The sequence below is a fragment of the Pongo abelii genome, chromosome X (assembly GCF_028885655.2).
Source record: "Pongo abelii isolate AG06213 chromosome X, NHGRI_mPonAbe1-v2.0_pri, whole genome shotgun sequence".
Lineage (NCBI taxonomy): Eukaryota > Metazoa > Chordata > Mammalia > Primates > Hominidae > Pongo > Pongo abelii.
In genome coordinates this window covers 146,428,125-146,451,005 of record NC_072008.2, presented here as the reverse complement: position 1 = coordinate 146,451,005, position 22,881 = coordinate 146,428,125, and the positions used below count along the sequence as shown (strand labels likewise).

The 22,881-nt window shown below is 38.3% G+C and overlaps 1 protein-coding gene and 1 long non-coding RNA gene across 2 annotated transcripts in view; one reads left to right on the top strand and one right to left on the bottom strand.

Moving 5' to 3' along the window:
- The window catches only part of LOC129053083 (uncharacterized), a 365,830-nt gene that overhangs the window by 230,572 nt on the left and 112,377 nt on the right, over positions 1-22,881 (bottom strand). The gene's annotated exons all lie outside the window — the stretch shown is intronic.
- Positions 20,862-21,674, top strand: LOC103889115 (uncharacterized protein AH6.3-like). The gene is made up of 2 exons (XM_009235332.3): positions 20,862-21,085; positions 21,274-21,674. The coding sequence occupies exons 1-2, from the start codon at positions 20,942-20,944 to the stop codon at positions 21,613-21,615; spliced, it is 486 nt and encodes a 161-aa protein (XP_009233607.2). The 5' UTR covers positions 20,862-20,941; the 3' UTR covers positions 21,616-21,674.

Here is a 22,881-nt window from a genome sequence, read left to right as displayed (position 1 = left end):
CAAACTACCATCAGAGAATAATATAAACACATCTGCGCAAATAAACTAGAAAATCTAGAAGAAATGGATAAATTCCTCGACACATACACCCTCCCAAGACTAAACCAGGAAGAAGTTGAATCTCTGAATAGACCAATAACAGGCTCTGAAATTGAGGCAATAATTGATAGCTTACCAACTAAAAAAAAGTCCAGGACCAGATGGATTTACTGCCGAATTCTACCAGAGGTACAAGGAGGAACTGGTACTATTCCTTCTGAAACTACTCCAATCAACAGAAAAAGAGGGAATCCTCCCTAACTCATTTTGTGAGGCCAGCATCATCCTGATACCAAAGCCTGGCAGAGACACAACCAAAAAAGAGAATTTTAGACCAATATCCCTGATGAACATCAATGCAAAAATCCTCACTAAAATACTGGCAAACTGAATCCAGCAGCACATCAAAAAGCTTATCCACCATGATCAAGTGGGCTTCATCCCTGGGATGCAAGGCTGGTTCAACATACCAAAATCAATAAACATAATCCAGCATATAAACAGAACCAAGGACAAAAACCACATGATTATCTCAATAGATGCAGAAAAGGCCTCTGACAAAATTCAACAGCCCTTCATGCTAAAAACTCTCAATAAATTAGGTATTGATGGGACGTATCTCAAAATAATAAGAGCTATTTATGACAAACCCGCAGCCAATATCATACTGAATGGGCAAAAACTGGAAGCATTCCCTTTGAAAACTGGCACAAGACAGGGATGCCCTCTCTCACCACTCCTGTTCAACATACTGTTGGAAATTCTGGCCAGGGCAATCAGGCAGGAGAAAGAAATAAAGGATATTCAATTAGGAAAAGAGGAAGTCAAATTGTCCCTGTTTGCAGATGACATGATTGTATATCTAGAAAACCCCATTGTCTCAGCCCAAAATCTCCTTAAGCTGATAAGCAACTTCAGCAAAGTCTCAGGATACAAAATCAATGTGCAAAAATCACAAGCATTCTTATACACCAATAACAGACAGAAAGCCAAATCATGAGTGAACTCCCATTCACAATTGCTTCAAAGAGAATAAAATACCTAGGAATCCAACTTACAAGGGATGTGAAGGACCTCTTCAAGGAGAACTACAAACCACTGCTCAACGAAATAAAAGAGGACACAAACAAATGGAAGAACATTCCATGATCATGGATAGGAAGAATCAATATCGTGAAAATGGCCATACTGCCCAAGGTAATTTATAGATTCAATGCCATCCCCATCAAGCCACCAATGACTTTCTTCACAGAATTGGAAAAAACTGCTTTAAAGTTCATATGGAACCAAAAAAGAGCCTGCATTGCCAAGACAATCCTAAGCCAAAAGAACAAAGCTGGAGGCATCATGCTACCTGACTTCAAACTATACTACAAAGCTACAGTAACCAAAACAGCATGGTACTGGTAACAAAACAGATATATAGACCAATAGAACAGAATAGAGCCCTCAGAAATAATACCACACATCTACAACCATCTCATCTTTGACAAACCTGACAAAAACAAGAAATGGGGAAAGGATTCCCTATTTAATAAATGGTGCTGGGAAAACTGGCTAGCCATATGTAGAAAGCTGAAACTGGATCCCTTCCTTACACCTTATACAAAAATTAATTCAAGATGGATTAAAGACTTAAATGTTAGACCTAAAACCATAAAAACCCTAGAAGAAAACCTAGGCAATACCATTCAGGACATAGGCATGGGCAAGGACTTCATGCCTAAAACACCAAAAGCAATGGCAACAAAAGCCAAAATTGACAAGTGGGATCTAATTAAACTAAAGAGCTTCTGCACAGCAAAAGAAACTACTATCAGAGTGAACAGGCAACCTACAGAATGGGAGAAAATTTTTGCAATCTACCCATCTGACAAACAGCTAATATCCAGAATCTACAAAGAACTTAAACACATTTACAATAAAACAAACAAACAACCCCATCAACAAGTGGGCAAAGGATATGGACAGACACTTCTCAAAAGAAGACATTTATGCAGCCAACAAACACATGAAAAAATGCTCATCATCACTGGCCATCAGAGAAATGCAAACCAAAACCACGATGAGATACCGTCTCACACCAGTTAGAATGGCAATCATTAAAAAGTCAGGAAACAACAGGTGCTGGAGAGGATGTGGAGAAATAGGAATGCTTTTACAATGTTGGTGGGACTGTCAACTAGTTCAACCATTGTGGAAGACAGTGTGGCAATTCCTCAAGGATCTAGAACTAGAAATACCATTTGACCCAGCCATCCCATTACTGGGTATATACCCAAAGGATTATAAATCATGCTACTATAAAGACACATGCACACGTATGTTTATTGTGGCACTGTTCACAATAGCAAAGACTTGGAACCAACTCAAATGTCCAACAATGATAGACTGGATTAAGAAAATGTGGCACATATATACCATGGATACTATGCAGCCATAAAAAATGATGAGTTCATGTCCTTTGTAGGGACATGGATGAAGCTGGAAACCATCATTCTGAGCAAACTATCGCAAGGACAAAAAACCAAACATATCATGTTCTCACTCATAGGTGGGAGCTGAACAATGAGAACACTTGGACACAGGAAGGGGAACATCACACACCGGGGCCTGTCACGGGGTGGGGGGAGGGGGCAGGGATAGCATTAGGAGATATACCTAATGTAAATGATGAGTTAATGGGTGCAACACACCAACATGGCACATGTATACACATGTAACAAACCTGCATGTTGTGCACATATACCCTAGAACTTAAAGTATAATAAAAAAAAGAATGGATAAAGAAAACGTGGTACATATATACAATCGAGCACTATTCAGCCATAAAAAGTGTAAGATCCAGTCATTTGCAACAACAAGAAAGGAACTCGAGATGATTAAGTTAAGTGAAATAAGCCAAGCACAGAAAGACAAATATTCCATATGCTCACTTATTTGTGTTATCTAAACATCAAAACAATTGAATGTTTTAATTCAACTCGTTACCAGAGACTGGGAAGTGTAGTAGGGGATTGGGTGTGCGAGGTGGGGATGGTTATTGGGTACAAAAAATAGAAAGAATAAATAAGACCTAGTAGTTGATAGCACAACAAGGTGACTATAGTCAATAATAACTTCATATTTTAAAATAACTTAAAGAATGTAATTGGATTGTTTGTAACTCAAAGGGTAAATGCTTGAGGAGACAGATAAAAATATGCTACAGGGCTATAGTAACCGAAACAGCACAGTACTTTTAGTGTGATGGGTGCACCAAAATCTCAGAAATCACCATTAAAGAACGTATCCATGTAACAAAAAGCCACCAGTACCCCAATACTTTTAAAATAAAATTTTAAAAAACAGATACGTAGATCAGTGGAACAGAACACTGAACCAAGAAATAAATCCACATACCTACACAGTGGACTCACTTTTTCAAAGTTTCCAAGAACATAAATTGGGCAAAGGACAGTCTTTTCAATAAATGGTGCTGGAAAAACTGGATATTCACATGCAGAAGTATGAAACTGGACTTCTACTATATCAGTCCATTCTCAGGCTACTATAAAAACACATGAGACTGGGTAATTTATAAAGAAAAGAGATTTAATTGACTCATAGTTCTTTATGGCTGGGGAGACCTCAAGAAACTTACAATCATGGCAGAAGGCACCTCTTCACAGGGCAGCAGGAGAGAGAATGAGTGCCAGCAAGGGAAATGCCAGACATTTATAAAACCATCAGATCTTGTGAGAGCTCGCTCATTATCACAAGAACAGCCTGGGGAAAACTGCCCCCATGATTCAATCACTTCCCACTAGGTCCCTCCCACGATAGGTAGGGATTATGGGAACTACAATTCAAGATGAGATTTGGGTGGGGACACAGAGCAAAACCATATCACCTATCTATTGCCATATACTAAAATCAAATCAAAATGAATTAAAGATTAAATCTAACACCTCAAACTATGAAACTACTACAAGAAAACATTGGGGACAATCTCCAGAACATTGTACTGGGCAAAGATTTCTTGAGCATTACACCAGAAGCACAGGCAACCAAAGCAAAAATGGAGAAATGGGATCACATTAAGTTTAAAAGCATTTGCACAGCAAAGGAAATAATCAACAAAGTGAAGAGACAACCAATGGGAGAAAATATTTGCAAACTACCCATTTGACAAAAGATTAATAACCAGAAAATATAAGGAGGTCAAACAGGTCTATAGGAAAAAAATCTAATAATCCGACCAAAAAATGGGCACATGATTTGAATAGATATTTCTCAAAAGAAGAGATACAAGTGGCAAACAGACATATGAAAAGGTGCTCAACATCATCAATCATAAAAGAAATACAAATCAAAACTACGATGACAAATCATCTCACCCCTGTTCAAATGCTTTTATCCAAAAATCAGGCAAAAACAAATGCTAGTGAGGATAGGGATAAAGGGAACACTTGTACATTGTTGATGGGAATGTAAATTAGTACAACCACTATGGAGAACAATTTGGAGGTTTCTCAAAAAACTAAAAACAGAGCTGCCATATGATCCAGCAATCCCACTCCTAGGTACATTCCCCAAAAAAGGAAATCAGTATATCGAAGAGATATCTTCACTCTCATGTTTGCTACAGAGATATGTATAATAGCCAATAGTTGGAGGCAACCTAATGTCCATTAGCAGATGAATGGATAAAGAAAATGTGGTCCATATATAAAAGGAATACTATTCAGCCATAACAAAGAATGAGATCCTATTATTTACAACAACATGAATAGAACTGGAGGTCATTATGTTCAGTGAAATAAGCCAGGCACAAAAAGACAAACATCACATGTTCTCACTTATTAGTGGGAACTAAAAATTTAAAAACCAAACTGACATGGAAATAGAGAATAGAAGAATAGTTACCAGAGGTTGGGAAGGGTACTGGGGAGGGAAATGTGGGATAAGTGGGGATGGTTAATGGGTACAAAAATTAGTTAGAAAGAATAAGATCTAGTATTTGCTAGCATAACAGGGTGACTATAGTTAAAAATAATTTAATTGCACAGTAAAAATGTATCATTAGATTGTTTGTAACACAAAGGATAAATGCTTAAGGTAATGGATTCCCCATTTACCCTGATGTGATTATTATACATTGCATGCCTGTATCAAAATATCTTATGTAACTAATAAATTATATTTTGTGGGTACACCTATTATGTACCCACAAAATTTAAAAATAAATAAAATTAAAAAATAAATTCAAAACCTTAAAATTCAACAATATGAGAACAAACGTCTCAATTAAATATTTGGCAAAGTTAAACATAGTTTTGCCATGTGATCCATCAATTGTACCTCTAGGTATTTACCCAAATGAGTTGGAAACTTATGCTCACACAAAAACCTTCATAAGAATGTTTGTAGTAGCTTCTATGGTCTAATCTGTCCCCCAGAATTCATATGTTGAGACTTAGTCATCAATGTAATAATGTTTAGAGGTGAGACCTTTAGGAGGTAATTCAGCCATGAGGGCTCTGCTCTTGTGAATGGATTGGTGTCCTTATGAAAAGGCTTGAAAGAAGGGAGTTTGCTCTCTTTTGTCCTTCTACCCTTCTGCCATTTGAGGATGCCTAGACAACACCATTTTAAAAGAATGGGCCCTCACCAGACACTGAACCTGCCAGCATCTTGATCTTGGACTTCCAAGCCTCCAGAACTGTGAAAAATAAATTTTTGTTCTCTATAAGCTACCAAGTCTCAGGTATTTTGTTATAGCAGCACAAACAACCTAAGATGCAAGTTTTACCTATAATTGCCAAAAACTACAGGCAACCAAGATATTCCTCAACAGGTGAGTTGATAAACAAATTGTGGTACATCCAGAAAATGGAATACTGTTCAGCAATGAAAAAGAATAAACAATCAAATCAGAAAAAGACGTGAAGGAAACTTAATTGCATACTGCTTAGTGAAAGAAGCCAATATAAAAAGGCTATATAATTCCAACGATGTGACGTTCTGGAAAAAGGTGAAATTATAGACAATAGAAAGATCAGTGGTTGCCAGGGGTTCCGGAGAAAGGATAGAGAGGTTAATAGGTGGAGCACAGGTGACTTTTAAGGTGATTTTTATTTCACTTTAATCATAAGTGAACTTATTTTTTATGAACTATAATAGTAGATACATGACATCATGCATTTGTCAAAATGCATGGAATTATATAATATGGAGAGTAAACGCTAATGTAAATTTAGGACTTAATTAACAATGTATCAATATCAGTTCATCAGTTTTAACAAATGTACCATACTAATGCAAGATGTTAATAGTAGGGAAAATTGCAGTGAGAGAGAAAGAATATATGGGAAATCTTTGTACTTGCTGCTCAGTTTTTCTGTAAATCAAAAACTGCTCTAAAACTTGTCTATTTTTAGAAAAGACTCTACAGGATGGGACAAAACATTTATAAATGATATGTCTGCTAAGGGTCTAATATACAAAACATGCACAGGGTTCTTAAATTGAATAAGAAAAGACAAATAATCCAATTTAAACACGGGCAAAGGATCTCAATAACTATTTATCCAATGAAGATATACAAATGACCAATAAGGATGTGAAAAATTGTTCAATAGAAAAATGCAAAACAATGCCACAATGAAATGCCACTTTGCATCCACTAAGATGGCTGCAATTAAAGACAGACAATAACTAGTGTTGGCAAGGATGTGGAAAAATTGCAACTCTCCTACATTGCTGGTGGGGATGTAAAATATTGCAGCCACTTTAGGAAATAGTTTGGCAGTTTCTCTAATTTAATTATAGAATTACCATATGACCCAGCAACTCCACTCCTAGATATACATCCAAGAGAATTGAAAACATATTTTCATGCAAAAATTTGTCCATGAATGTTCATAGCAGCACTATTCACAATAGTAAAAAAGTGGAGGAAACCCAATGTCTGTCAACTGATGAATGCGTAAGTAAAATGTAACCTATCAATATCATGGAATATTATTCAGCCAAAGAATGGAACCAGGTACTAGCACATGCTACAACAGGGATGAACCTTGAGAACATTACATTAACTGAAAGAAGCCAGTCACAAAGTGCCACTTATTGTATAATTCAATTTCTATGAAATATCCAGAACAGGCAAATTTGTACAGACAAAAATAGATTAATGGTTATCATAGGCTCGGGAGAGAGAACAATGGGGAATGACTGCTAATGGGTACTGGGTTTCTTTTTGGGGTGACAAAAATCTTATATTAATAGAATATATATTGGTCATAGTTGTACAACATTGTAACATACTAAATGCTACTGTTTTGCATACCTTAAGAGAATAAAATTTATAGTATGTGAATTATATTTCAAAGAAACTTATATTGAAAATCTTAACATGATCACAAACTGACATCACTTTTGGTATATTCAATTTGTTCAAAATAAATTATTATCTCCAGACCATAAACAAGTGAAGGAGATTATATAAGGGCATGAATACAAGGAGGCAGCAATCACTGGAGGCTCTTTAGAGTGTTATTCCTCAAAGCCATTAAAAAGTATTATTCTTTTGGGAGGCCAAGGAGGGTGGATCGCTTGAGCCCAGGAGTTCGAATCCAGCCTGGGCAACTATGGCAAAACCCTGTCTCTACCAAAAAATACAAAAATTAGCCAGGTGTGGTGGCATGCACCTGTAGTCCCAGCTACTCAGGAGGCTGAGGGTGGGAAGATTGCTGAAGCCCGGGAAACCGAGGCTGCAGTGAGTCATGACTGTGCCACTGCACTCCAGCCTGGATGACAGAGAGAGACCCTGTCTTTAAAGTAATAATAATTAAGAAATATTACTCTGAGAAGGGGACCATAGGCTCCACCAGAGGCCAACAGGATCCATGGTACAAAATAGAGTAAGAAGCCCCGGTCTATCAGGAAAAATGAGTAAGTCGATTTGTTGTTATTGGTGCTGTTGATTTTGCTGGGAAAGCAGAATCTGGCCCGTGGGAGATGGTAAAAAAAGAAAGGGTAACACTTTTGTTCTAGAAAAGCAAACAGAGTCCAAATTTGGGCAAGTCAGAAGGAGAAAGAAACAGTCATAGCAGCACTGTGATAAAGTTGTGACTGCTCCTCATGTAACCTATGCTGTACTCAATTTTCTTTCTGCCAGGCCCATATTTGTGCTGCAGATCACTGTTTTCATAGGATGGTCCATGGAGGCCTTGCATTCCAATCCCCTGGGGAACTTCTTTAAAAGACCTACTTATTCAGACTCTCAGGGATGGGGCTAAGGAATATACATTTTCATAGCCTCATCAGGTGATTCTTATGCACATTCAGGTTTGAACTGGAGGTATAAGGACTCTAGCTCTGGTAACTGACAGGTTTGAAATCTGGCTCTGAAACTTTCTAGCTAACTATGGGCCAGTCATTTAACCCCTCTGAGCTTTAGTTCCCTGATCTGTAAAATGCAAATATAATAATAATGCATACATCATAGGGTGGTTTTGATGATTAAATGAGCTATTATATGCAAAGCCCTTATTACCATGCCTAGCGCTCAATGAATTGTAACTATTATTTATAAAGCACGAGCCCAAATTTTTAATTGTTTTGCTCTTATAGTTCCCAATAAACATTGCTATTATTATCATAGGTTAATAGGAGACCACGGAGAGGCAGTGTGGTATAGCAAAATGAGCACAGGACATGGAGTCAGATCTGGATTCAAATCTAAGCTCTGCCCTTATAGGCTATGATCATAAGCAAATCATGATCTGTGTGAGCTTCAGTCTCCCCTTCCATAAGATAGTGATAATAACAGTATCTTCATCCTGGAGTTGTAATAATTAAATGAGATAATCCACTTAAAGAACTTGGCATTCAGTAAGCACTTATTACATAATGCCAAAATTTGTCTCCCCACACACCCCTCCTGAACCCACACTGTAGTAATCAAAATGATTGATTGGTTAAGGATAATACAGGTACAGCCCATGGAAAAATTCTCTTAGAAGTCTAGTTTAGGCATTTTTACCTAGTTTAGATTTTGCCATTGATAGTTTTCTGAACTTGGATCCTTTTACTATATGATCCCTTCTAACTATGACTTCTGCATTTGCAAACCTCACCATAACCCTGCTTATTAAACTAGATGCATTTGTGGTTGACGATTATCATTGCATCTCTTTTTCTGGTTAAAAGCTAAACATGTTCCTAGTCCAGAACTTCAGAATGATCCAAGGGTTCCACGAAGCCACAAGGCAGACATGTATAAATCATTAGTAAATCTTAAGATCTAAGTAAATCACATCAATATTTAAATAGTCACCCTTCTGTCTTCTTATTTGCATATTTAGTCAGCAGTAAAATACATTTTGTAAATCTCTGATGTTCCAGAAGTTGCCAGTTGCTAAAGAAAACGGCCTCACCTGATTAGACGGACTGAGGCATAGTTACCAGTTGGCCAATTCCTGCCAGTATGGGCAAGAGGACACTAATATGATGGAAACCAGGAGTCTGCAAGGCTCAGACATCTACTTTGGTCTAGATTGTCAAGGTCTTGACCATGTCAGCAGAAGGGCAATTAACTCTAGTCATTTACCTTGTCAAGACTAGGGTCCAAATACAAAATTTCAGTTAGGAAGAATAAGTTCAATAGATCTATTGTACAACATGGCGATTATAGTTAATAACAATGTATTGTATTCTTAAAAATTGCTAAGAGAGTAGATTTTAAGTGTTCTCACCACAAAATAATAAGTATGTGAGGTAATGCATATGTTAATTAGCTCAATTTAGCCACATTCCCAAATTCATACATATTTCAAAACTAGTTATATATGACAAATACATATAATTATATTTCAACTTAAAATCAATCAATCAATGTTAAACAAAACTCCATTAATGAATACTTCAGAGAATGACACCGGTCAGTGAGCATCTATCCTCCTACAGCAATAGAGATGTGTATGCAAGTGTATGGTAGACACACCTGGCAGTGAAATTAAACTTAAGCATAACCTGAGAATTACCCTATATGGCAGATGCGCCTGAGTGTGTGTTCTGAGCCGAGGAATCCAGAAATGGCCAACTGGAAGATACGTTCCTTGTCTGTAAATCCAGGAGGAACATGTGACCCCTGGCCATCCAGTGGAATGTAGAAGGGAGTGAGGCCCTTTGTTTTGGGTTAAATGAAATTTGATTGGTGGAGGTTGTTAGGGGGAGGGTGCTAAGTGAATATGTTATATAAACTGATTGCTTTTTGTAAGCCGTTGTGGTTGTCCTGCCCAGCCTGCCACCACTGGACCTTCCCTGTATGTAAGGTGGTTCTTCTGTCCAGCCCAGCACCACCGGACCATCCCTACATATAAGTTTCCTGCTAATGAAACCCTATGTCTCATTTGCTGGTTCTGGGTCTCTTCTTTGGCCTCTTGAACCTGGCGCCATCCCTGTTGAAGTTAATAGGAGTCTGGTATGACAGCAAGTACCTACAATGCAAAGCAATCTCTTATTAAGCGCCATGTGGGTGGTACAGACCCTACATCTTACGGGGGCTCTGAGGAAGGAGAAGCATATCAGACTCTCCAACAGCAGGTGCACTTTGGAAAAACATTGAAGATACCTACAGATTTTGTAATACAAATGTAAAACAAATAAAGATCTATAACATTAATATAATATTGGCTGGGACCAATATGCGAATGACAGACTAATAAAGCATGGTTAGGGTCGTGAGTTGAAACAGGTCAAGAATTTGACAGCCATTCTACCCAGTCAACAGATTTTTGTTAAGACGCTGTTCTTGGCACTAGGGAGACAGCAGTGAACAAGGTAGATGACACCTATCTTGGGCAAGATAGTTAACCTCTCTACATCTCAGTGTCATCCTTAAAATGGGAAGAACATTCATTATACCTACCTCATGGGGTTGGTGTGAGGATTAAAGGAGGGCAAAGAGTATAAAGTGTTTTGCATTATGTTCTTCAGAGTAGACACATCATAAATGAAATAATTAGCCTGCTGGGGAGAATAAGTGGTTCATCAGCTTGGCTGTGAAGATGTATATGGTTTTGATAGGCAGAGACAAAAGGAAGACATTTAAGTAGAGAGAACAGTGTTAATTAATTAAGTCACACATGCAAAGAAACTTTTTGAGTGGCTATGACATTGGCATTCATAGACATATTTCATTTACATGAATTCAGCTATACACACTAGGAGATAATTGTTTAAATAGTACAGGCAAATTATCCCACCATTATATTCAGTTAATATATACCCTGGGTTGAGTGTAAGATGAAAGGCACGAATTTGTTCTTTCATCTCATAGTGTGAACACCTCACTTTGCTGAACGTCATTCTTTTGTTTAGATACATATTTTGCATGTAGTGTGGTCAGCCACGAGTGCAAGCCAGTTACTTAATCTGCGGGTCAAACAAGAGGAACAACCCAGTCATCTGCTCCTACACTGGAGGAGAAGCTGGCAGTGCTGAACGTTCTGAGAAAAGAATGTCATTCTTCAATGTCACACCTTCCTAAGGCACTACGTAAAGTCATTTGACCAGATGATTTTCATTTTACATGTTGATTTTAGGATGTATCTTGTGTTTAAGGAATGACTTCACTATGTGTGTCAGGAATCGTGCTAGATGCTGGTGATACAGTGATTTCAAAAAACCTGTCAATGTACAAATCTATGTCCAGTAAAAAATCTTGTAAACATAAAGGCAAATTGTGTTGCCAGCATATCTAATCTATGAAAATGCTAAGGAAAAACTATGAAAATGATAAAACAAGACGGAAATTCAGACATAAGGTAATAAATGAAGAGCACTGGAAATTCTAAATAGGTAGTAAAATATAACATATTATTCTCCTTTAAATTTTTAAAGGGCAATTGAATGTTGAAATCATGTAATAACAGCAACATATTTGAGGTGTTATATCATAAGTAAAAGTAAAACATAAAACAATGATAACACTAAAAGCAGGAAGGGTGTAAACATCATGACATAATTTTACTATTATTATACATAAATGGTATATTATTTGTTTGTGATAACTTCGACTTTTATTTTACATTCGGGGGAACATGTGCAGGTTTATTACATGGCTATATCACATGATGCTCAGGTTTAGGGTATGATTGATCCCATCACCCAGGTAGAGAGCATAGTACCCAGTATTTTTCAACAATTGCCCCCTCTCCCTCCCCCTCAAGTAGTCCTCAATATCTACTGTTGCCATTTTTATGTCCATGAGTACCCAATGTTTAGCTCCCACTTGTAAGTGAGAACATGTGGCATTTGGTTTTCTGTTCCTGCATTAATTCACTTAGGATAATGGCCTCCAGCTGCCTCCATGTTGCTTCAAAGGACATGATTTTATTCTTTTTTATGGTTGTAAAGTATTCCATGGCATATGTGTACCACATTTTCTTTATCCAATCCACCATTGATGAGCACCTAGGTTGATTCCATCTCTTTGCTATTGTGAATGGTGCTGTGATAAACATTTGAGTGCACGTGCTTTTTGGTAGTGTAATTGCTAGGTTGAATGGTAGTTCTGTTTTAAGTTCTCTGAGAAATCTCCAAACTTAATTCCACAGTAACTAAACTAATTTATACTCCCACCAACAATGTATATGCATTCTCTTTTCTCCACAACCTACCAGCAACACAATAATAATGGGGGAACTCAATACTCTACTGACAGTACTAGACATGCCATCAAAGCAGAAAATCAGCAAAGAAACAATGGACTTAAACAGTACACTAGAAAAAGTGGACTTAACAGATATTTAGAAAACATTCTACGTAAGAACTGCAGAATATATATTATTTTCATCAGCATATAAAACATTCTCCAAGATAGACCACACAGTAGGTCACAAAACAACGCTCAATAAATTTAAGAAAATCAAAATTATATCAAGTATCCTCTCAGACCACAATGGAATAAAATTGGAAATTAACTACTAAAGGAATCCTCAAAACTATAAAAATACATGGAAATTAATCTACTCCTGAATGATCTTTGCATCAACAATGAAATCAAGATAGAAATTTAAAATTTCATTAAACTGAATGATAATCGTGACACAACTTATCAAAACACCTGAGATACAGCAAAAGCAGTGCTAAGAGGAAAGTTCATAGCATTAAATGTCTACATCAAAAAATCTGAAAGAGCACAAATAGACAATCTAAGGTCACACCTCAAGGAACTAGAGAAAAAAGAACAAGCCAAACCCAAACCCAGCAGAAGAAAAGAAATCACAAAGATCAGAGCATAACGACATGAAATTTAAACAAAAAGAAAAATACAAAAGATAATTCAAACAAAAAGTTGATTATTTGAAAAGATAAACAAAATTAATAGATCATTAGCAAGACTAACCAAGAAGAGAATCGAGAAAATCCCAATAAGCTCAATTAGAAATGAAACAAGAGGTATTACAACTGGTGCCACAGAAATACAAAAGATCATTTGAGGCTACTATGAAAACCTTTATGTGCACAAACTAGAAAATCTGGAGGAGGTGGACAAACTCCTGGAAATTTACAACCCTCCTAGATTAAATCAGGAAGAAATAGAAACTCTCACATGCAATGACACCCACAGGCTCAAAATAAAGGGATGGAGGAAATCTACCAAGCAAATGGAAACCAGAAAAAAGCAGGGCTCACAATCTCAGACAAAACAGACTTTAAACTAGCATATGAGATGGGTCTCTTGAAGACAGCATACCTACCATCAGGTCTTGCTTCTTTATCCAGCTTGCGACTCTGTGACTTTTAACTGGAGAATTTAGCCTCTTTACATTCAAGGTTAGTATTGATATGTGTGGATTTGATCCTGTCATCATGTTGTTAGCTGGTTATAATGCCAACTTGTTCGTGTGGTTGCTTTACAGTGTCAGTGGTCCGTGTACTTAAGTGCTTTTGTAGTGGCTGGTAATGGTCTTTCCTTTCCATATTTATTGCTTCTTTCAGGAGCTCTAAAAAGGCAGGTCTGGTGGTAACAAATTCCCTCAGCATTTGCTTGTCCAAAAAGGATCTTATTTCTCATTTGCTTATGAAGTTTAGTTTGGCTGTATATGAAATTCTCTGTTGGAATTTCTTGTCTATAAGAATGTTAAATACAGGCCCCCAATCTCTTTTGGCTTGAAAGGTGTCTGCCGTTAGTCTGATGGGCTTCCCTCTGTAGCTGACCTGGCGTTTCTCTCTAGCTGCCTTTCACATTTTTTTCTTTCATCTGATCTTGGAGAATCTGATAATTATGTCTTGGAGATGATCTTCTTGTGAAGTATCTTGCTAAAGTTCTCTGTATTAGCTTAATTTTAATGTTGGCCTCTCTAACTAGGTTGCAGAATTTCTCATGGATGATAACCTGAAATAAGTTTTCCAAATTGCTTCCATTCTCCGTATCTCTTTCAGGGATGCCAATGAGTTATAGATTTGGTCTGTTTACATAATCCCATATTTCTCAGAGGTTTTTTTCCATTCATTTCCATTCTTGTTTTTTTATTTTTCTCTGACTGTCATTTCAGAAAGGCAGTCTTCATGCTCTAAGATTCTTTCCTCGGCTTGGTCTATTCTGCTGTTAATACTTACAATTGCATCATGAAATTCTTGTAGTGTGTTTTTCAGCTGAATCAGTCAGCTATGTTCTTTTCAATACTGGCTATTTTGTCTGTCAGCTCCTGTATCATTTTATTGTGATTCTTAGCTTTCTTGAATTGGGTTTCAATGTTCTCCTGAATCTTGATGATCTTTGTTCCTATCAATATTCTGAATGATATTTCTGTGATTTCAGTCATTTCCATCTCTTTAAGAAACATTGCTGGGGAACTAGTGTGGTCGTCTGGAGGAAAGAAGACACTCTGGCTTTTTGAAATGTCACTCTTCTGGCAATTGCTCTTTCTCATCTTGTGGGCTGATTTTCCTTCAATCTTTGAAGTTGCTATTTTTGGATTTTTTTCCTCCTTTTATGCTATTTCATGATCTTGGGGTTTGATTGTGGCATAAGTTTTTTTCAGTCAACTGGATTCATTTCTGGAAGATTTTAGGGGGCTAAGGCTTAGCTCAGGACTCCTAGACTGTGTGCCCTGACTCTGGAGGACTAGTATCAGGCCCTGGCTTTGTTCTCTGGCCACTCAAGGTTAGGAACCTGCTGCACTGGAGGGGCCGAGGTGCTCCCAGACCACTAGTCACAACAGTCCAATGGACGGTGCCAACCAAAGCACTTCGTAGGGCAGTGACCGCATGATTTATCTTTGTTCACCCATGGCAGAAGTGGCATCAGTGGCAGCATGATAAGGTGTCCACTTTTCAGCTGCAGTGGGGTGCTAGCAGGTGCCAGGATGCTGGCTGTCATGTGGGCAGTTGCAGCAGCAGCATTGGCAGCATGTCGTGGGGAAGCAGGGGGCCCCATTGGCATCTTTGTGTATGTTCGTGCTGGTGACAGTTTTAGCATAGTGGTGGGGCCCTGGTGGCCACAGGACTGTGTGAGCTCTTTGTGTGTGTTTATGGGTGGCAGTGGCTGCTCAGGGCCAGGGCAGGTCTCTGTTCTCTTTGCCTAGTTTCTGGCAGCAGCAGCGTCAACACAGGGGCAGGGTGCTGGTGGCAGGTAAGGCTAAGGGGCTCCATGCCCTCCAAAACTTCGATGGGAATGGCAGGGTGCATTCATGCTGGTAGAAGTGCCATGGCAGGGCGCACATCTGCCTGTGCACACACATGCCAGCAAAGTGATTTGGGAGGTGGCCATGGGCTAGTATCTGCAGGCAAGGTACCACTGGGGAGGCTACTGTGGAAGGAGAGAATGTACAGGCTGATATGTGTCTGTGGAGGCTGCTCTGCTGGAGCTCTCTGCTTGTCAGGTGTGGTCTGCCAGCACAGGAGCTATGATGCAGGCCACCAAGAGGAACACCCCTTTTGGGCACCTGAGGCTGCACTGCAAGCACCCAGGGAGAGTCCAGCAGGCTGAGGGGTGTTCAGGTTGGACCAGCCCCATCTCATGGCCAAGGCCACCCTGCAGAGTTCATGTATGACAATTCCTCTAGGGCTAAGTCTCCTATAGGAGTAAGTTGAGCCTAAGGGAATGGGTGTCCCTGACTGTGCTCCACTACAGATGCTCCTGCATGAAACCCTCTGGGCTCCACACTGGCTGGAACTCTGCCCCGACCACTTCTGTAAGCAGCTGTCTTTGCCAACTCAAGTGTCCACAGTGGTCATGGGGACTCCTCTGGCCAGGATTCCAAAGGCCCATGGTTAGAACAGGTTACTCTTTGCTTCTTCAACTCACTCCTTCCCCAGGAGTTGTTGGGGGCTAGGAATGAGTCCTGGTGCATGGTAGCCCCGTGCAGGGTTCCCAGCTTCCTCCCCCTTCAGCCCGACATCTGTGTCTTCCCTACAACCGCTCTCAATGCCTTCCCTTTGAAGATCTGCTAAGAGTGCACCGGTCTTCCCAATGTCCCAATCCCTCAGTGGCAGATGTTCCTCCTGGCTGTGTCTAGTTGACCATCTTGATCACAGGTCTACTTTGCTCTCATAAACCCTGATAAAGCCTTGTTCCCACTAGCTTCACGACAATGAGATGGAGAAGCCTCAGAGAACGCGCCAATGTGGTTACTCCAGGGTGACAGAGATGTGACTCACTTCAATTTTTGTTGTTGTCACAATTGCTTTTGAGGATCTAGCTATAAATTCTTTTCCAAGGCTGATGTCCAGAGTTGTGTTTCCTAGGTTTTCTTGTAGGATTCTTAAAGTTTGAAGTCTTACATTTAAATCTTTAATCCACCTTGAGTTACTTTTTTATATGGTGAAATGTAGGGGTCCAGTTTTACTCTTCTGTAAATGTCTAGCCAGCTATCCCAGCACCATTTATTGAAGACTACCCTTTTCCCACTGCTTACTTTTATTGACTTCGTCAAAGATCAGATGGCTGTTGCTGAGTGGGTTTATTTCTCAGCTCTCTATTCTGTTCCATTGGTTTATGTGTATTTTTGTACCACTATCATGCTGTTTTGGTCACTGCAGCTTTGGAGGATAGTTTGAAGTCAGGTAGTGTGATGCCTCCAGCTTTGTTCTTTTTGTCTAGAAGTCCTTTGACTATTCTGCATCTTTTTGGTTCCATATGAGTTTTAGAATAGTTTCTTTCCAATTCTGTGAAAAGTGATGTTGGTCGTTTCACAGGAATAATGTCAAAATCTGTAGATTGCTTTAGGCAGTATGTCCATTTGAATGATATTGATTCTTCCAATTCACGAGCAAGGAATGTTTTTCCATTTGTTTGTGTCATCTGTAACTTCTTTCAGCAGTGTTTTGTAGATCTCCTTGTAGAGCTCTTTCATTTCCTTGGTTAGATGTATTCCTAGGTAATTTTTTTATGGCTGTTGTAAATGGGATTACTTCTTGATTTGGCTGTCAGCTTGACCATTATTTGTGTATAGAAATGGTACTGATTTTTTACAATGATTTTTGTATCCTGGAACTTTACTGAAGTCGTTTATCAGTTCCAGGAGCCTTTTGGTGGACTCTTTAGGGTTTTTTAGGTATAGAATCATATTGTCTGTGTAGAGAGATAGCTTGACTTCTCTTCCTATTTGGATGCCTTTTCTTTCTTTCTCTTGCCTGATTGATCTGGCTAGAGCTTCCATTAATTCTGTGTTGAATGTAACAAGATAAGGATGCATATTGTAACCCACACAACAAATAAAAAATAATAATATAAAAAGCTATTATTAAAAAGCCAATGAAGAAAACAGAATAAAATACAAAAAAAAAAAAACCTCAACCCAAAAGAAGACATGAAAGAAGGATATGTATATAACAAACAATGGAGAGACCAAATAGAAAACAAAAAGAAAGTGGGTACACTTAAACACAGCCATGTCAATAATCCCACTAAATATACCTGTATTAAACACTCCAACAAAAGACAGAGGTTGATGAACTTGATTTAAAAATCAATATCCAATTATATGCTCTTAACAAATAATGCACTTAAAATACAAGACACAGCTAGGTTGAAAGTACTAGGATGGAGGAAATATACAATGCAAACAATAGGTGAGTATGCAAGAAATAACAGAACTTCAAAACACATGAAGCAAAATTTTACAAAGTTAAAAAGAGAAATAGATAAATCCATAATCACAGCTGTAAATTTAAACTCTTCTCTATTAATTATTGGCAAATGAAGCAGACAAATAAATTAGTAAGGATATACAGTATTTGAAAATTCCTATCAACCAAATTTGACCTACACCAAGATAAACCAAATTCTGGGCCACAAAATGAGTTTCTATATATTTTAAAATATTTAAATCATAAAATATGTTCTCTGACCACAAAGAAATTAAATTAGAAACCAATAGCAAAAACATATCTAGAAGATCCCTAATACTTGGAAATTAGGGACATTCTTCTAAACAACTCATGGTTTAAAAAGAAATTAGAAGTGAAATTAAAGATATATCAAACTGCATAAGAAAACACAATATATCAAATTTTGTGAGATGCAGCTTAAGCAGTCCCAAGTGGAAAATTTATAGCTTTATTTTTATATTAGAAAAGAAGAATGGTTTGAAGTGAATAATATAAGATTTCACCTTAAGGGGCTATAAATTACATTCAAATTGAATAGAAAAAATAAAATAGTAAAGATAAGGAACAGAAATAATTGAAATACAAAAAGCCAAAATGATAAACAGAAATCAAGAAAGCTGAAGATAGGTTTTAAAAGAATACAATTCATAAAAGCCTAGCTAAGAGTAATCAAGAAAAAAAACACAAAACATAAGTTACCAATTTCAGAAATTATAGAGGTTGCAACACTACACATGCTACATGCATTTCAAAAATATGAAGGGAATATTATGCACAACTTTATGCCAACGAATTTGACAATTTAGATGAAATGGAAAAAGCCTTTGAAAAACAATTTTCCAAACTAACATTAGACTAGACTTTTTGAATAGTGTAAATACCAAAGTTAATTCAAAACAAAAAAGCTTCTCAAAAGGAAAGTTTCAGGAATGGATGTCTTCACGGATGACTATTACCAAATACTTAAGGAGGAAACAACATCAAGTTTAAACAAATTGAACATTACAAAACATTGCAGAGATAAATTAAACACCTAAATAAATGAAGAGATATACGTTCACAAATTGAAGGTCTCAAAGTTGTTAAGATTTCAATTCTCCCTATATTGATTTATAAATTCAACACCATCACAATGAAATCATAACAGGCTTTGACATTAATAGAAAAGCTGATTCTAAAATTTTTAAGAATGTAGGGAGTGTAAATTAGTTCAACAATTGTGGAAGACAGTGTGGCAATTCCTCAAGGATGTAGAACTAGAAATACCATTTGACCCAGCCATCCCATTACTGGGTATATACCCAAAGGATTATGAATCATGCTACTATAAAGACACATGCAAACGTATGTTTATTGTGGCACTATTCACAATAGCAAAGACTTGGAACCAACCCGAATGTCCATCAATGATAGACTGGATTAAGAAAATGTAGCACATATACACCATGGAATACTATGCAGCCATAAAAAAGGATGAGTTCATGTCCTTTGCAGGGACATGGATGAAGCTGGAAACCATCATTCTGAGCAAACTATCACAAGGACAGAAAACCAAACACCGCATGTTCTCACTCATAGGTGGGAATTGAACAATGAGAACACTTGGACACAGGGTGGGGAGCATCACACACTGGGGCCTGTTGGGGGGTCGGGGGCTAGGGGAGGAATAGCATTAGGGGAAATACCTAATGTAAATGACGAGTTAATGGGTGCAGCAAACCAACTTGGCACATGTATACCTATGTATCAAACCTCCACGTTGTACACTTGTACCCCTAGAACTTAAAAGCATAATAATAATAAAAAAGAATGTATGAGGGACCTAGAATAGCTGAAGTGATCTTGTAAAAGGAGAGCAAAGTTGGATGAGCTGTGTTACCTAATTTTATGTCTTAGCATAAAATTGTGACATGACATGAAATTAATCATGACAATGTGGTTTTGGCATAAGGATAGGCAAACAGATCAATGGAACAGAATAGATGAGGAGTTGGCAATCTCTTTTTCTAAAAGGACAGATAGCAAATACTTTATGTGGTGCAGGCTATACAATCTCTGTCACAACTACTCTGTTGTAGTGTGAAAGCAGCCATAGCTGATAGTTAAATTAGTGTATCTGTGTTCTAACAAAGTTTTATGAACACTGAAATTTCAATTTCACATAAATTTTACATCATAAAATATTCTTTTGCTTTTTTTCTCAACCATTTAGAAATGTAAACCAAAAAAAAAAAAAACAAAAAAAAGACCCAAAAACACCTGTCTTAGTTTACAAACCATACCAAAACAGATACAAATGGAAATTTGTTTGAGGGAAGTGGAATGATTCATATTTTGACTGAGAATTAAATAAGGCCACTGTACCTTGGAGGGATTTTAGATAAGACATCCAAAATAGTAGGTCATGGTAAAGGGTGGGAGAGAACAGAATGAACCGCTGAATGGGGGTGGCTGTAGGGAATGCCTTTAAGGAGACACCTTCTCCCTGCTATGTGACCCACCAGAATTGAACATGGGGAAATGATGAGGGTAGTAGGTCATTTTGAAATGGACCTTCGGGTAGTATTTGGGGTGGAAAAATCCCCTTTCTCCAACCACATTTTGGCCACCCCAGCAACACCACCCCCACAGAGGTATCAGCGCTTTGTGATGTCCAAGCCACCTCAGGACTACCATTGGATAGGGGTGCCCCATTCTGACCAAACAAAGCTGAAGGGTGGGGCTCCTCATTACCCAGGGGTGGGTATACATAAGGAGGTCAGGAGCATGGGGTAGACCACTGGGAGGCTTAAATATGGCTAAGGAGACCCACACACCAGTGAAGCCTAAAGAAAATATGAAACAACCAATTATAAGCACGAAAAAGCCAACCCCAAGAACCAAAGAGAAGAAGGAAAAGAAGAACTCTTCTCAACAAAAGACCAACAAAAATGGCAAGGTCAGATGATCCTATCCTTGTTCCTTCTTTTCTTCCCCCTCTATTCTCTCAAGACCCCTATCCTGTCCTTGCCTAGCACAACCCCCTTCCTCAGTCTGCACTCCTATTCATAAAGCTCCCCTTCCTATACAACCTCTTTCTCTTCCCCTAAACCAATGTCCTTCTGGCTCACTGTGTTGTCCTTCTAGGTGGAGAAGAAAATCATAAAGGTAAAAAAACCCCTTCAAAGGAATTCAAGAAAAAAAACTCAATCACCTCCTTCCTTCTCCAAAAAGCCTAGGATAACAATGAGACCAACAATATTTGTGTGTCACCACAAGCAGAATAAGACACAACAAAAAAATCAGAAGAGCAAGCACAAAAGACAACAGAAAATAAAAATCAGAAGAGCAAGCCCAGAAGCCGCTGGCAAAAGCAAACCATCCCAAGTAACCATCTCTGCTGCCAGTAAATGCAGAGCGTGGATCAGAAACGTACAACTAGCAACAGCAACTCTGGGGAATCACCAATCACATAAAGGCCAAATCTGAGACCAACAGTGTTCCACCCATGCTGATGAACGCAATAAAATCAGCACAATGTAAAAGGATGATGTGGATGTTTGTCTGTAGTGGGGAGGGGGTTAAGAAAGAAAAACTGCTAAGAGGGAGAGAGGCAGGGTCCTGTATGGTTGGGGGCCAGACCAACAGGTATACAGTTAGCTATCGGGGGATAAGGAGTGAGTGAGGACTAAGAAGTGAAGACAAATCAACACTTTACCCCACAGACAAGAAGAAAAAGGGCTTTGGTGTTTCTACATGTACTTAGGGTAGGTGTGGGTAGCAACATCAAGGTCTAAATTCCCAGAACCCAGTTAGGAGGAGGGTTTTATGTGTGATGTGTGTGGCAATAACACACCCCACAAAAAGACAATAAAACCACCTCCAGGTCATCCGTGTCATAGTGGTGTATGTCGTAACCCACACTATCCTATAAGCAAGTAAAGGCCCTCAGGAGGACCCAAAACTCATCCTATCAAGAGTCACTCTCTTGCGATAGTTTACTGAGAATGATGATTTCCATCAAGAACAAAAAACCAAACACCGCATATTCTCACTCATAGGTGGGAATTGAACAATGAGAACACATGGACACAGGAAGGGGATCATCACACTCTGGGGACTGTTGTGTGGGATCATCACACTCTGGGGACTGGGGAGGGGGGAGGGATAGCATTGGGAGATATACCTAATGCTAGATGACGAGTTAGTGGGTGCAGTGCACCAGCATGGCACATGTATACATATGTAACTAACCTGCACATTGCGCACATGTACCCTAAAACCTAAAGTATAATAATAATAAATAAATAAAAGAAAAAAAAAAAAAAAGAAAGAAAGTGTCACTCTCAGCACCCTGAAAGACAAATAGTGAAGTTTGGAGGCCACAAACCCAGCACTAATTAGGTCACTTTCTTATTAAGTAGCTTAGGATGGAGCAGTGGCCTACCAAGCGTGGGGGCAGTGGCAGAGGTCTGCCCACTTGCTGGCCATAAAGAAAAACATTGTCTCCAGAGAATTTTAATATAAGAATAATAAAACCCAGTAAAAGTCAGTCTTTTACTTATTAGCACCAGATACAAGTTTTCAATTTTTCCCTACCCAAATCCTCTTCTGGTCTGAGTTGTGAAAGATTGCTGTGGTTAAATTTAAGCTTGAATAAAATCAATGTAAGGTGCAAATTAGCTGATTTTTAATATTTATGTTTTAATAATCATTTTATTCTACAGGGAAGTTAATTTGGATAAATCCTTATTA